Source organism: Zalophus californianus, chromosome 2, assembly GCF_009762305.2.
Source record: "Zalophus californianus isolate mZalCal1 chromosome 2, mZalCal1.pri.v2, whole genome shotgun sequence".
Lineage (NCBI taxonomy): Eukaryota > Metazoa > Chordata > Mammalia > Carnivora > Otariidae > Zalophus > Zalophus californianus.
In genome coordinates, this window is record NC_045596.1 from 133,772,575 (window position 1) to 133,789,221 (window position 16,647).

Sequence of the window (16,647 nt, forward strand, 5' to 3'; positions counted from 1 at the left end):
TTGCAGGAGGAGGTGAAGCCTGAATCATTCCTACTGAACAGCTGCAAAGAGTGAATTAGATTCTAGGAGAAACTGTCTTGAAGGCCTTAGCTCGGCTCAGTGAAGAAAACATTTGTTCTGCCACCCACCATGTAATTCATCTTTGAATTTTAATGAGTTAGCCTTTAGGCTGCTAGACAGAAAACACGCTGCAGCATTCTGTAAAATCCTACCATCTTTATGCATTGCTATAGAAGCCAGAAATGAAAAGTTTTTGTCAAACGTGTGGCAATGTGCTCCAAGGTAATGTATCTGAATACATGAAGTTCCATCTCTAACTGTAGTGGCAATCCCACTACAGCAGTTCTAGAAGCTAACTCTTACTCATGCTTCAAGCTCAGGGGACCTTATGGAGCATTCCTGATCCTCCTGTGAGCTTTTGTTTCCTAGATACATGTTTTCCTGGTACCTTCTAAAATACCCCCTATTGTAAAAAGCATTGCACTTCGTTGTTACACTTTGTTAAGTATCTAAACACAGCACAGGACCACAGCAGAAATAGGTGATCAATAAATATTGATTGACTCAACATTTCTATCACTGCATCCTAATATAGTCTAGTATAATTATCTGTTGATGTGTCTCTTCCCCCCATATGATATTTTTTTGAGGGCAGGAATTATCTTATTTCCTTGGTATTACACTTGCCCATAGTTTGGATGGAATAATGAATAGGGGTGATGCTATTGAAAATTGAATTAGAATTCTTGAGTTTAAACACAAGCTGCTCTTGAGGATCATATTATAAGTATGAGGCAACATTTAAAGATAAAGTGATGAATAACATACTCATAAATTCTCAACTGTGGCTTAATGCTACAGCCTGATATCTGTACCCTCAGACTGTATAAACATAATATGAATGTTCCTGTATATTTCATTCTATATTATTTCACTTTTAAAATAGTTAATTGTTTAGTCCATCTGGGAATTATCTTACTGTATGCTGTGAGGTATAAATGTAATTTTACTTTTTCTAAAAGGGGATCCAGTTGCTTCAACTCCAGTTTTTCTTGGGCCCTATGTCAAGGTGGATAACCCTTCCATGGGACATTGGATATCCTTGCTGATATAGACATTAGTCTCCAACCTCAGGTGAGCCTTCAGTACTCTACAGAGCAGCAAGCTTTTTACTTATCCTTAGTGCACATCTTTAACAGCTACCCTAGACCTTCCTTGTTTCCTCAAGACTCATGCTCGCATCTAATTCCCACTATTTTCATTGGTCCTCTAGAAGACAGAGCCTTGCATAACACTTCATAGACCACTGAATTGTACACGTAAGAATGATTAAAATAGTGTTTTATGTTATGTATATTTTACCACTATAAAAAATCTACACACAAAAAGAGTCCATCGAGAACACTGAGGCCATCAGGTCTCTAATCCTTCAACTACCATCATCAATGCCTTCTCCAACACTTGCAGGTACAAGAACATCTCCACCTACATAGCCAAGGAAACCCTAGCTCCTTCCTTTCAATCTCTGGAAATGAGGGAGTTTTTCTCATCCGGGGTCTCCACATTGACCCGGGCCATTGAACCCATAGCTGCATCACCACTTACCCAGAACATCACTCCACAGCAGTGAAGACTTCTCTAGGATAACATTTCTCCCATCCTGAAAAAGCCTACACTTGGCCCCTCATCTCCTCTAGTTACTACTTACATTTTCTTCCTTTCTTATCCAAATTTTTCAAAACCATGCCTTTTACTTGTTGACTCCACTTCATCTCCCATTCATACCTCAACCCATTCTACTAGAGCTTCCATCCCTCTCTTCCTTCCACTTTTCCCAAATTGTTCTATTTGTTCTAGTCTCACTATGGTCTCTGATGACTTTCTGTCTACTTTCTTCAGTGGGCATTTTTCAATTCACATCTTATTTCACTTTGGACTTCTGACTCTCCTGGTTCTCCTCCTTTCTTCTATGTCTTTTTTTTTTTTTTTACGATTTTATTTATTTATTTGAGAGATAGAGAGAAACAGATAGTGACAGAGAGCACAAGCAGGGAGGAGAGGGAGAAGCAGGCTCCCCACTGAGCAGGGAGCCCAATGCTGGGCTCAATCCCAGGACCCTGGGATCATGACCTGAGCCGAAGGCAGTTGTTTAACCAACTGAGCCACCCAGGCGCCCCTTCTATGTCTTCTTTCATGGCTCTTCTTCTTCTTCTTCTTCTTCTTTTTTTTTCAAACAGCGAGAGTTTGACTTCCCTACAATTCTGTCTTTATTTCTCTGGTCTTCCCTATTCTCATCCACTCATGTTTTTTCAGATACAACATAATTATGGTGACAGGAAAAGCTCTTCGGCACAGCTCTTTCACATAGTTTCACATATTTATCTATCTGCATCTTACTGGATGTCCCACAGGTACTTCAAATTCACCTGAACTCATCATCTCATCACTTTCTTCCCTTTAATGGAGACGCTCCTTCTATGTTCAGTCTGAGTTGGTCCATTATCAAATCATTCACTCAAACTAGAAATCAGGAGTTGTCATTACCTCCATTATTACTTTCATCTCCTACATCTGATACCTAAGTCCTGCCAACTTTTGTCCTTTTTAATTCTGGACTTTTTTCCCCCCTCTCCCTCTTAACTCCCATCTGTCTAGATTACCATCATTCTCCTGGGCCTAAGAGAGAAACTCCTGCCTGGTCTTCCCTGTCTCCAGTAATGCCCCCTCATACCCATCCCCTATCCAAAATCTAAACATGACTTTATCACTTTGGGTACTATGTAAAAAGGAAAGGTGGATAAAATTTAAATTCCTTCTTGGGATTCTCCATCCTCTAAAAGTCAGAACTCAAGAGTGAACTCTTGAAACTAAAATTACAGTGCATCTTAACTAACTGGAATTTAAACAAAAACTTTAAAAAAAAAAGTGAACTCATCCAGCTCCTGACTCAATTCTGGCTTCACCTGTCCCTGCACCATTCATAACACTTTGGAATCCAGTAGCACTGAAATATTTATGTATCCATCGATGTTATTTATCACTTCTGAACTTCTATTACTGGTATCTGCTCTTCTTAAAACACTCCTTCCCTGCATCCCTACTCATCCCCTATTTTTTTTTAAAGATTTATTTATTTTTATTTTCGGAGAGTGAGAATGAGAGAGAGAGAGAGAGAGTACATGAGAGGGGGGAGGGTCAGAGGGAGAAGCAGGCTCCTTGCTGAGCAGGGAGCCCGATGTGGGACTCGATCCCCAGACTCCAGGATCATGACCTGAGCCAAAGGCAGTTGCTTAACCAACTGAGCCACCCAGGCGCCCCCCCACTCATCCCCTATTACCTAACCTCACCTTTTCAGACTCCTCCCCAGACAGCCTCCCATAACTCCTCTCCTCACCACTGTGCTGGGTTATTTGCATAATAACCCTGTGCGGCTATAGCATTGCTCTGGCCATATTTCAGAATTATCTGTATGTCTCTTTTCCCCACTACACTATGAGCTGTTTGATGGAAAGGACAGCACCCCAAACATATTTATTGATTAACTGACTCAACAAATGAGTGGTCCAAGTAAAGGTTATAAACCAAAGTAGTCAGAAAAGGTTCTTTCCTCTTTGACTATCAAGGAGACTATTTAATTTGGAATAAAATTTACGCTGAACTAGAGCTTTCCTTCTAATTATTAATAATTTCAAAACATCCCCACTACAGGGACTCTTGTGGGTTTTATTTGTTTGTTTGTTTGTTTTTCCCAGTCTTTTAAATATCCCATCTGAGCACCACAGCTCACTTTCTCATCACTGTGTTCGATGAACGTCTGGGGAAACGCACCAGTCACAGGCCTCATGATGACATCGATAAGAAATGATATGCCACCGATAATAAATTCACCACTACTAACAGCTAAAGTTTTTCCAAACTGAAATTCTTTGAAATAGTTTGACTCCTTACCAGGAAGATGGTAAAAAAAAAAAGATTTTTAATGAACTTTTTTTTTAAAGCAGAAAGCAAATAATGTATCTCAAAACAGTCTAGTGCTCTTAGAGAAAATTTTATAGAAGAGAATAAAATTAGAATTCATCACTTTTGTGGGGATAGTTTTCAAAAATGAATAGAAAGCCTTAAGAAAGTGGCTAATTCAGTGGTCATTTTGAGACTTTCTTAAAATGGGGAAGGGAGCTAATCTTTTACGTGTCAGATCCATGCTGGGTGCTTGACTTCCATTGACTTCATTCTCAAGACAACCCTATGAGATAGATATTATCACCCCCTCTTTTCCCTTGAAACTGAAGCTCAGACAGCATCTGCATTTCATAAGGTAAGGGAATTAAGCCCAACTCTGTCCAATTTCAGAGTCTTGCTCTTCCAGGTATGGGAAGCTGAAGTTGTGAGTGGGCTTAAAATGAAAAGTGAAAGAAGTATGGGGGCACCTGGGTGGCTCTGCTGGTTAAGCATCAGACTCTTGATTTCAGCTCAGGTCTTAATTCTCAGGGTTGTGAGTTCAAGGCCATGTTGGGCTCCATGCTGGGGATGGAGTCTACTTAAAAAAAATAATAATAAAAAAATGAAAAGCAGAAATGATAATAAGTAATGCATATTAAATGGACTGGAGTGATGATTATTCTGTTGCTTCATCTGGTAATATAGACATTAGCTAAGTGATACTGTTTATCTTCTGTACACCATTTATATAAATGTTGGTGATGTAAGAATGTTTAAAATTACCATGATCGGGGCATGTTTGTGACTTCACAAAATTGAATAGGTAATAGTGAAATAAAACAATCTGAGCCCTTGTAACATACCTCAGCCTTGTTTTTCTGTACTCTTTTCAGTACATAAATTCTGTTTGCCTGGGCCTAAAATTTTAGCTCATCTGTTTACGATTAGTTTGCAATCCATGCTTGAATTCCATTGCCATAAAGCATTTTGTTAGGCCCAGCAGCTGCTCCCTCGGTAACCCTGGTCTCTTGAACAGGCACTAAGGGCTACAGTTCTGCTATCTGACATGCTGAGAAATCATAGATGATAGGTCAGGGAATTGACAATGCCTCTTTCTTACACATCTCAGACACCTGTATCTTTATTTTATTTTATTATTTTTTATTCAGTTCAATTAGCCAACATATAGTACATCAGTTTTTGATGTAGTGTTCGATGATTCATTAGTTGCGTATAACACCCAGTGCTCATCAGATCATCTGTACCTTTCATAAATTATACAGAGAGTAATGCGTGGGAAAGAGCCACATTCCATAACATTCCATAATGAACTAAATTCTTCCCCACCTGGGCATCAAGTGATAGCCTAATAAGTTTCTTCCTGAGAATAACAGCACCGTCTCTTCTTTGGCTAGCTTTTCTTTCAAAAAACAGTAGATTTTTTTTTTTTTTAAAGATTTTATTTATTTGAGAGAAAGAGAATGAGAGAGAGAGAGAGAGAGAGAGAGCACAAGAGGGGGGAGGGTCAGAGGGAGAAGCAGACTCCCTGCTAAGCAGGGAGCCTGATGCGGGACTCGATCCTGGGACTCCAGGATCATGACCTGAGCCGAAGGCAGTCGCTCAACCAACTGCGCCACCCAGGCGCCCAAAAAACAGTAGATTTTCAAAAAACAGTTGCATCTTACCCTGTTGCTCAAGTGCTCCAACCTTGATGAGGAATATTCATTCATTCCATAAGAAACATTTACACGCATCCTGCATTTCTCCCTTATGGCACCTCCCACAATTAAATTGTCAATCGTATCTTCGGCTATTTCTGTCCTCCCTTGCTGATAGGATGGATGCAAGGACAGCAGGAATTATGTCTGTTTGGTTCACATCTGAATCCCCAGGCACAGTGCCTGGCACATGGTTGACACTTGGATATTTATCGAATGGATAGACGGCTACCAACTACTCTTGTGGCATTGATGCAGTGACGATCATAGGAGTTCTGTGTTGACCTGACAACACCTGCAGCTTCACCAAGAGCCCTCCTCCCTTCCCACCCAGCTGAAGATGAGGCTGGCATTGGGGAGGCTTGGTGGAAGGAAGTGCAAAGATAGGTTTTAGGTAATGGACCAAAAGGGCCAATGTAGAAGCAGGTGCTGATGATCTCAAAAATTGCAGAACTTTGCTACTTAACGTTCAAGGAAATCCCTCCAATGGGTCAGGTACAGACGGCTTTAAAAATAGAAAACTGTCAAGATTTCTGGCTGTTTTGAGAAAAACAACTCCAAAAAAAAAAAAAAAAGCACACATTTATGTACCAATATATTTTTAAAATAGTGGCTGTCATTAAGTGTATGCTAGTTTAACAACTGGTTTTGGCAATATTTCATTATGGAATAAAACAAGCAATTTTCTACACACCCCTTCACTGATGCCAAATACAGGCACACCTTACACATTTCTGAATAAACAGAAAGCCCTGTTTATTCAGGTCAGTGAATATTTCATACTTAAAGTCCTAGTTTTAGACAGAAATTTTTTCAACTTAGAAGTCCAAACTACTAAAATTCTAGTTGACTATTCTAATTGTTACTTTTATCAAAATAAAATGCTTGTACACTGTACATAATGTAGTGCTAGTGTTTTTTTCAATTTTAATGAAATAATTTAGGTACATGTACATAATACATATACATAGTCCTAAAAAGCTCATAGTAAAAAATACTTCCTTTCTCTCCTTGCTCCCTGTCCCAATGTTCTCTTCTCCAGAAGTAACCACTTTTTAGCTCATTTGGTTCTTTTGGAATGTAACCCAATATTTGTATACCATAAACGTGTTCTCCAAAGCCCCTATTTGTCCTATTCCTATCTGATTTGATAGTTCCCTAGGCCCTAAATGGCCATATTTCTGGTACTCTCCTTTAACATCATCTTGGGAATTCCCTTTGCTTGTCAAAGGAAATATGTTTCTTGCTTTGTATTCTTTTGTCTTTTCTTGATGTATACCTCCTTTGTCTTGCTAGGTAATATTCTCTAGTTGCTTCCTAGGAAAAAATGCTTTGAGGTGCATTTTTTTTTTTTTTTTTTTTTTTTTTTTTTTTTTTTTAGTACATACATGCCTGAAAATGTCTCTTTTCCACCTTGCTTCTTGATTATTTGGCTGGGTATAGAATTCTAGGTTGAAAGTCATTTTCTGTCAGACATGGAAAGCATTGCCTCATTGTCTTCTAGAGTTTGGTATTGGTATCAAGAAGTATGATTCCTTATGGATTCCAGATCATTTGTATATATCCTGTTTTTCCTCTTGAAGTCTTTCAGGTGGTCTCTTCATCCCTACCATAGCAGTTTCACAGTGATATATGACTTGATATATTTTGTTTTGGATAGGTTTTTTGGCTTTGATGGAACCTTTCAATTTGGAAACTCATATTACTCCCTTCTGAGAAATTTTCTTGTATTATTGATTTCCCTACTTCTGTTTTCTCTGATATCTTTCTAGATATCTTATTGGTCAGATATTAAACTAATTTAATTTTAATTGAATTCTTATTTTCATATTTTTCCTTTTTTTCTTTCCCATCTCTTGGACTTTTTGTTCTACTTTTGGGAGATTAAACTATATAGTATAGAGATTATACAACTACATAGTATGAAATTTATATCCCATACTAAATCTCTATACTGATTGTTTTTAGCCAAAATATAATATGAATTCTAATAAATGCATTTGCTACATTATTTCGATGTACTTCATTTATTTAACTAATAATAACATTTTTAATAGATTGGCTTGATTTATTCACTTTAGTTTGTTGTCCAGGTGACTGATTTGATTAGCTTTCTGTTTCACTCTCAAAAGTATCCTGTTTTGGGTGACAAGTTACATGGTCACATTATTTTCTGAGTACTTAGCATGTACCAAATATTGTTTATTTTAATTTAATATAATTTAATTTAATGAATTAATACTTAAGATTTTATTTTTAAGTAATCTCTACACCAAACCTGGGGATCGAACTCACAACCCTGAGATCAAGAGTTGCATGCTCCACCAACTGAGCTGGCCAGGCACCCCCTCCAAGTGTTATTTTAAGTGCTATGTATGTAACAATACATCCATACAACAACCCAAGGAGTGGATTCTGTTACCATCAAAAAATTTGGAAATTGAGGCATAAATAATTTAAATAATTGTTCAAGATGTCACAGCTAATAGGCGGTGAAGCTAAGACTTGAACTCAGGAAGTCTATCCTCAGAGCCCAGGCTTTTTTTTTTTTAAGATTTTATTTATTTATTTATTTATTTATTTATTTATTTATTTATTTATTCATTTATTTATCTAAGAGAGAGAGTGTGTGGGAGAGTGGTGTGTGGGGAGGGGGGTGGGCAGAGGGAGAAGCAGATAATCCCAAGCAGATTCCTTACTGAGCTCAGAGCCCATGGAGAGGCTCCATCTCATGACCCTGAGATCATGACCTGAGCCGAAATCAGGACTTGAGCCTTGGTTGCTTAGCTGACTGAGCCTCCCGGGTGCTCCCAGAGCCCAGGCTTTTAATCACTGGATAGATACTGCTTTATAACTGTTTGCAGTACCCTATTTGGGAGGTATTAGGTTGTTTCTGACTTTGTATTACTGTAAACGCTGTTGGACTTCCTTTTAGCTAAACCTTTGTGATCTCCTTTATTATTCCATTGGGAAGGTTAAATTCCTAGCAAAACCAGCCTTCTTGATCTTCAATTCAGCACTCTTTCAACAATGCCATGCTGCATACCTCTTGAGGATGGTGCTAACAAATCCTGTCATTCTGAAAAGGCACACAATAAGAAAGCCAATTGGGAGAGCCAAAACTCTGCAAAGAGCGGAGTCTCTGTGAGACTCAAGTACCTGAAAAGTTAGAGAAGGTTCCATTACTTCCGATCCTTTCACACTCACGGCTGCCCTTCTTTTCATGGCTAACTTCGAGTTTGTTTGTCCTTAATTTGCAGCCTCCTTGACAACTGCCTTCCATCCCCATTGACTGTCCATAGGAACTTGAAGTGTTCCTTAAGACATTATTCCTAAGATAAATCTATAAATTAGCAAATAAGTGGCCAATATCATGGGCCCTTTTGGCAAAGAGGCAACTTCGTCATGACAGTACGTCAGGGGCAGGTCAGCAGTTCCTTTCTGGAATGATATTTGCCTGTGAAGAATTCTGTTGATATCATCATCTCAGCAACTCTTTCCTTTGCATGGATAAAAAAATCCACCCAAGTAGGCAGCCAGAGATTTTCCTAAAATGTTCCTTTAAACCCGCCTTAAATTTTATCTCTCTCAGGAAGTCCTCCTGGCTTGAATCCTCCAGCTTCTTTGGCCTGAGCTATACCAATTTGTGCCATTATAAGAAATGGGATTTGTCTTTTATATCTGATTCAGCAAATATGTATTGAATGCCCACACATGTCAAGCACTGTGTGAAATGTAAGGAAAAGAAGAAGAAAACAAAATTCTTCCATGTCCCACAATCTTCAGTGATGGTGTGTAGCTTCTACAGAATTTACTTGCCTCTTTTATAAAAATTTTGTTTAAATCCAATTAATTAACATATAATGTATTATTTGTTTCGGGGTACAGGTCTGTGATTCATCAATCTTATATAATACCCAGTGCTCATTACATCAAGTGCCCTCCTTAATGCTCATCACCCAATTACCCCATCCCCCCACCCCTCTCCTGTCCAGCAACCCTCAGTTTGTTTCTTATGATTACGGTTTGTCTCCCTCTCTGGTTTCGTCTTGTTTCATTTTTTTCCCTCTCTTCCCCTATGATCCTCTCTGTTTTGTTTCTTAAATTCCACTTATCAGTGAGATCATATGATAATTGTCTTTTTCTGATTTGACTTATTTCGCTTAGCATAATACCCTCTAGTTCCATCCACGTCATTGCAAATGGCAGGATTTCTTTTTTTGATGGTTAAGTAGTATTCCATTGTATATATATATATATATACCACTTCTTCTTTATCCATTCATCTGTTGATGGACATCTGGCTCTTTCCATAGTTTGGCTATTGTGGACATTGCTGCTACAAACATTGAGGTACAGGTGCTCCTTCGGATCACTACATTTGTATCTTTGGGGTAAATACCCAGTAGTGCAATTGCTGGGTTGTAGGGTAGCTCTATTTTCAACTTTTTGAGGAACCTCCATACTGTTTTCCAGAGTGGCTGCACCAGCTTGCATGCCCACCAACAGTGTAGGAGGGTTCCCCTTTCTCCGCATCCTCGCCAATATCTGTCATTTCCTGACTTGTTAATTTAAACCATTCTAACTGGTGTGAGGTAGTATCTCATTGTGGTTTTGATTTGTACTTCCATGATGCCGAGTGATGTTGAGCATTTTTTCATGTATCTGTTGGCCATTTGTATGTCTTCTTTGGAGAAATGTCTGTCTGTGCCTCTGCCCATTTCTTGATTGGATTATTTGTTCTTTGGGTGTTGAGTTTGATAAGTTCTTTATAGATCTTGCATCCTAGCCCTTTATCTGATATGTCATTTGCAGATATCTTCTCCCATTCTGTCTGTCCTCTTTTGGTTTTGTCAACTGTTTCCTTTGCTGTGCAAAAGCTTTTTATCTTGAAGTCCCAATAGTTCATTTTCGCCTTTTTCCCCTTCCCTTTGGAGATGTGTTTAGCAAGAAGTTGCTGTGGCTGAGGTCAAAGAGGTTGCTGCTTGTGTTCTCTAGGATTTTGATGGATTCCTGTCTCACATTTAGGTCTTTCAACCATTTGGAGTCTATTTTTGTGCATGGTGTAAGGAAATGGTCCAGTTTCATTCTTCTGCCTGTGGCTGTCCAATTTTCCCAACACCATTTGTTGAAGAGACGGTCTTTTTTCCATTGGACATTCTTTCCTGCTTTGTCAAAGATTAGTTGACCATAGAGTGGAGGGTCCATTTCTGGGTTCTCTTTTGTGTTCCATTGACCTGTGTGTCTGTTTTTGTGCCAGTCTTGATGATTACAGCTTTGTAATGGAGGCTGAAGTCCGGAATTGTGATGCCACCAGTTTTGGTTTTCTTTTTCAACATTCCTTTGGCTATTCGGGGTCTTTTCTACTTCCATAAATTTACTTGCTTCTTAAAACAAAAATCCCTGCCGGTTCACTGTTTTCAGTGCATTCTCTTATGACCTCTTTTAATTTGACTGTAAACTATTCTTCCATTTCCTATCTGTGCTTTTTATTCTTCTTGTTGAAATTAGAAATACGGTACATATATATTGGAAAACACCCAATTGCAAATAGAAGAGACCATGTAAAAATGAGGCAACCATCTAGAGAAACTTAAGATTTTTTTAAAAAGAGAATATTTTCTGTTTTTAAAGATTTTATTTATTTATTTGAGATAGAGCAAGAGTGAGTGAGAAGAGAGCAGGAGAGAGCATGAGCGGGAGGAGGGGCTGAGGGAGAAGCAGACTCCCCACTGAACAGGGAGCCCGACATGGGGCTCTACTCGGGGCTCCATCCCAGGACCCTGGGATCATGACCTGGGCTAAAGGCAGATGCTTAACCAACTGAGCCACCCAGGGGCCCCAAGAACGTTTTCTTTAATTCAGAAGGAAAAAAGGAGGTAACCCACACCGTGTTACTGCAGTTATTCTCCATCAATGTCTATTGTATTGTAATCTTCTGTTTATTTCTCTCAGTGACCTACTTGAAAGTAAGGACCCTGTTTATTAATTCTTTAATTCTGAGCACCTGGCACAGAGCACGTTTTCATCTCATGTTTGTTGAAGTATATCTTTACTAGTCTTTAGGATGCAATAAATTGATAACACACCCTTGATTTAATAACAGCTTTACATGGGAGGAAAAAAAAGAGGCACCACATCTGTATACTACATTTGTAAACAGCTATTATAAAACATATCCTGATTTCAAGAAAGTCGAAGTTTAAAGAGTATGCCTCAGAATGGAGGAAATCCTTTAATTGTCCTTTTGTCCTTTACTGGACTTCTGGTCCCCAAAACAGAGCGGACTCACCTCCATTATGTCAACAGGCAAAAATTCTTTTTTGGACAAAAATTCTTTAGTGCTAGTTCTATTGACTCAAATCATCCTACTCTTCCTCCAGTGCTTTTTCTGAGATGACTAATAACTTCTAAATATTTGTCTGTTGTTGTTTTCTTGGATTTCCATTTCCTTGTATTAAATGCTTCTGTTCAAAATTCTTCCCTGGCTTTATGGCCTTCTATTGTCTCAGGGGCCCTTCCTCTAAGGCTCCTTTCTCCTTCTGTGGCTCTCATTCATCTTGTCCTCAGTGTGGGCACTTCCCAAGGCTCAGTTCCCTTCTTTCTTCAAGCTTCAGTAGTGGTTTTCAACCCTGGCTGCACATCAGAATCACTCAGAGAGCCTTTTTAAAATGTCCAAGCCCAGATCCCAGCCTAGATCAATAGGATTGGTCAACTTGGCTGAAATATTAGCGCTGTGACCCTTGGTCATGTAACTGAACCTCTGAAATTCAATTTCTTTGCTTGTAAAATTAAGATAATGTTAAAATCTGCTCCATCAGATTGCCTAATACATTTTTATTCCCCATAATAACAGCAAATATCATCTCTTCTTTCTTTTCATTTATTTAAGGCCTGTGTTTCCTTGAAAACTAAGTCTTTCCTCCTTCCCTCAGCCTCCATAATCACAATTTATTTTTGCTTGTTTGCAAATCACACTCAAAACTCAAGATGGGCCTGTAAAAATAAAATGGTCTCCTCGCTGATCTTCCTACAACTGTTACTGTCACTTTTCAATTCTTTCTCTACACAGCAATCCGACATTCCAGAGTGATCTTAAGAAAAATTAGTTCCTGTTGCTTTCTATTTTTTTTTTTTTTTACATTGCTTTCTATTTTAAATCTAACAATGAATTCTCTTTGTTCTTAGGTTAAAATCCAAATTCTCTAACCAGGCTACAAAGTTCTGTGAAACCTGACCCTCATCATGCTTCCCTCTCACTGACTTTCATAGTCTGGTCCCACTGGTTCTAATCTGCTATATTCTTTCCCACTTTGGAGACTTGCTCATACTGTGTGCTCTGCCGGGAATGATTTTATGCTCACCTTTCTGAAGTCACCTTGATAATTACATCCTTGGTGAACACTTCTCTGACCCTCAGTCCCAGTAGCGTCCCTAGAAAACTCTTCTCTCTACATCCCATAAATAGCCTTCGTAATGAAATGTTTTATCATGAACTGAATGGAATAGAGTATGATACTTTTTCTTAATAAACCTCTATATCGTTTGATTTGTTGCCACAAGCATGAATTATATTTGTAATGTTTAAAAGTTATTAAAAAGCATGAGAAACAGCATAATGCTTTTTAAAAGTCATATAGTTGTTTAATGTCTACCTCCTCCCCTAGAATACAAATTCCAAGACGAGCATATTTGGGGCTTGTCCTGTTCGCCACTGTGGCCACAGAATCGACCTAAGCTTCAAACACAGGAGGTACTAGATTTATTGAGTGAACACCATTGACTGAGAAGGACAGGACATGAAAACTGAATGGGAGGCTAAGCACTAACCTTGCCCAGAAAGGAGATGGCCCTTAGTCCCACTTAGAGAACATGAGGGGCTGGAACACACCCGGGCCTGTCCGAGTCAACATCTTAGTCAAGAGCTTCCTCCCAGCCCAAGACTGGGGCAGGAAGGCTCTTAAACAGTGGACGTGGTTGAAGTCTCAAGAGGGAGGCAGCATTCATGTGACTAGTTACTGGCATCTGACTAGTTAAAAAATAGGACCTGGGCAGACGCTACAGGCAAATCTAGGGGGTCATCATTATACTTTTTAAAAAATTTTAAGCTTTTCTAGTTATCATTTTGTAATTATAATTGTCTTCATTATGCACATGGCCCTTAACATATGCAGGTTGGTATTATAATTTATACAAATATATATCTGATCTCCAATTTCCCAATTGAATCCACAATTCCTTACATACGAGGTTTTTGTTTATAAGTGTTTGCATGCCCTGACCTGGCACAATCTGTATCAAATTCCCTAGAAATGGATATAGCTAACATTCTTTCACCCAAGGAAAGTGTTCAAAGCTTCCATATTTCTCAGATACTTTCTAATGTTTAATTTTTTTTTAACATTTTATTTATTTATTCATAAGAGACACAGAGAGAGAGAGAGGCCGAGGGAGAAGCAGGCTCCCTACTGAGCAGGGAGCCCGATGCGGGACTCGATCCCAGGACTCTGGGATCATGACCTGAGCCGAAAGCAGATGCTTAACCATTTGAGCCACCCAGGCACCCTCTAATGTTTAATGTTTAAATAAATGCAGCAAACTTTCACACTTATATCACCGAAGTTTGTGGAAGTTTCTTTGATTTTCACTGACCTTTAGTGGGTTTCTTTGGTTTAGAAAATTTTTTTAACATTTTATTTATTTATTTATTTGAGAGAGAGAGACACACACAGTGGGAGAGGGAACACAAGCAGGGGGAGCGGGAGAGGGAGAAGCAGGCTTCCGCTGAGCAGGGAGCCTGCTGTGGGACTCGATCCCAGGACCCTCGGACCATGACCTGAGCCGAAGGCAGACGCTTAATGACTGAGCCACCCAGGCGCCACTGGTTTAGAAATTTTTGACAGAGCACTTGCATATAGATGCCTGTAATGTTATCTGAACAAATGAAGTTGATATTTTAATGAGAACGTGTGCCTTGCAAGCAATAAACTATTTCTCTATGGCTTTAAACATAGGATATGCTTTGTAAGTTACAGGAATTGCCCAATGAGATCTTTTGTTGTCCTGGGATTCTGTTGCGGTAACTAGTAGGCTTTTGACATGGGGTTTGAGGGCTTTTCTCTTTTGGGGGCAACTTATGTTGTGGTAGAGCAGAAGGAGACTGGAATCCATTAATTTTGCACCTGATCATAGCTGTGTCCTTCAACAAATAAAAATACGTGAAATAGGCTCCAGGAACTCTCACCTCCAAAAATCCAAGGATAACAAAGGCATATTGAATCTGCAGTTTTATAAAAGCAATGCTGATTGATCCCTTCCCTCCTAGGAATCTGAATTATAGGTGATAAGCCTAGGTTTTGCTCTTTTCCCATAATTTAACATACCTTGAGGTAAGACATATTTGACTGAGGTTGCCTTAAGATAGCACAAATTCAAGTCATTGTGTGACTTCAGTAAGATTACGTTTATTAACCCAGGTTACCCATGATGACGGTTTCCAGGCCAACAGCATGAAATGAGGTTTTTTTTAAAACCAAAAAAAAAAAAGTATATTGTTGCTATTTCACAGAAAGAATTATTTATGTGTTAATTCTACCTTACTCATCCAGTTGCTGTTCTGAATAGCTGCATGCTGGCTCTCTTTTTCTCTGCTATATTCTCATAGTTGCTTACTCTCTGCCTGCTTTGACCCTTTCCTCCCCCTAATTAAAGTTAACAGTGTGTGAAAATTTTATGTTTTTATTAGGAATAAAAATTCATAATTTTACAAAGAAACCTATCTGAAATAAAAAGAAATAAAGTGGTAATATACTCAGAAGTTAAAAACAAAATAACGCTGTTACTAGTTTAGGAAGGAAAAGCATCAATTAATTAGCTAAATAATTAATTTAAAATGCGCTTACCATGGATTTTGGTATCTGTGGCTTATTTTATCAATAGTGGCTTGACTTAGTTCTCCACACTGTAAAAGAAAGAAAACCAATGTAACCTAATTCCGGGGTAAATTGGCACCAACATGCCTAACAGTCTATATTCCTAGTCCAAAAGGAAGTCAGGCTGGGAAGTTAAATAGGAGATGGTAAATACAATTAAAAGAACATAGCCTTCTGATTCTTGAACTGAGGGAAAAAAAATGCAAGAAGTAAAATAAGTATGATCCTGTGTACTTTATTTCCCCTCTCTGTAAAAGAGAGATATTAGTAGCCGGAAGCGTATAGCCCATAGTCTCAAAGCTCCTTTCTGTTTTTATGGTTCTGTCTGTAAATGAGCAGGCATTCTTAACCACTGCTCAGACTCAAACAGTCGAGCTCTTTTTATTTCACCTTATCCTCACAGAATTAGCAAATGTGGTGGCAATAATGTAGGAAAGAGCTGGGTTATAGGCAGCCTGTGGTAAAGTGCAGATCTGAAAACTCCTTTCAGAAAGCATAATTTAGAACATGGATAAAATATTTGTAGCTTAGGACCAGTTCCCACATAAAAAAAATCCCCACACTCTCTCATGTATATTGAAATGATCTATTATCACTGAACAAATGACCTTTCTATATGGGCTCTTTACCCCAGGAACTAGCCAATTGATGGCACATCTTATGAATAGGCAAATGGGAATAGAGGCGTCAAATTTATATTGGAAAGGGTTTCGGGTTTATAATCATTACTCAATTTTCCATACTTGGGTTGGGAAACCATGATCTGGATTATCAAAATATTTCACTTGAGTTTTGGAATGCATTTTTCACTTACATTGATGTGGGATGCTATATTCATAACATCTCGAAAAGTAGCAAGATTGTATTATAATTTCAACATCAGAGGAACTATTTAGTACTTTTTTTTTTTTAACCCTCCCCTTTTCTTCCTTTTCCCTCAAGCTTTACCTTAGGACTTTCCTGATCAAGTCCTTCAGAGTTATTTGTGTTGGGAAAAAAGATCTATTTACTTGTCATCTTCTCAGAGATGAAGTTGAAACCTTGATCACTTCTAACTC

At 38.6% G+C, this 16,647-nt stretch overlaps 1 protein-coding gene across 13 annotated transcripts in view; it reads right to left on the minus strand.

Moving 5' to 3' along the window:
* Window positions 1-16,647, minus strand: part of C2H4orf45 (chromosome 2 C4orf45 homolog) — a 108,684-nt gene that overhangs the window by 30,698 nt on the left and 61,339 nt on the right. For all 13 annotated transcript variants that reach the window (XM_027597760.1, XM_027597755.1, XM_027597756.1 and 10 more), the window contains one exon: window positions 15,560-15,618. In XM_027597760.1, coding sequence (XP_027453561.1) covers window positions 15,560-15,618 — 59 coding nt within the window. The remainder of the gene's footprint in view (window positions 1-15,559; window positions 15,619-16,647) is intronic.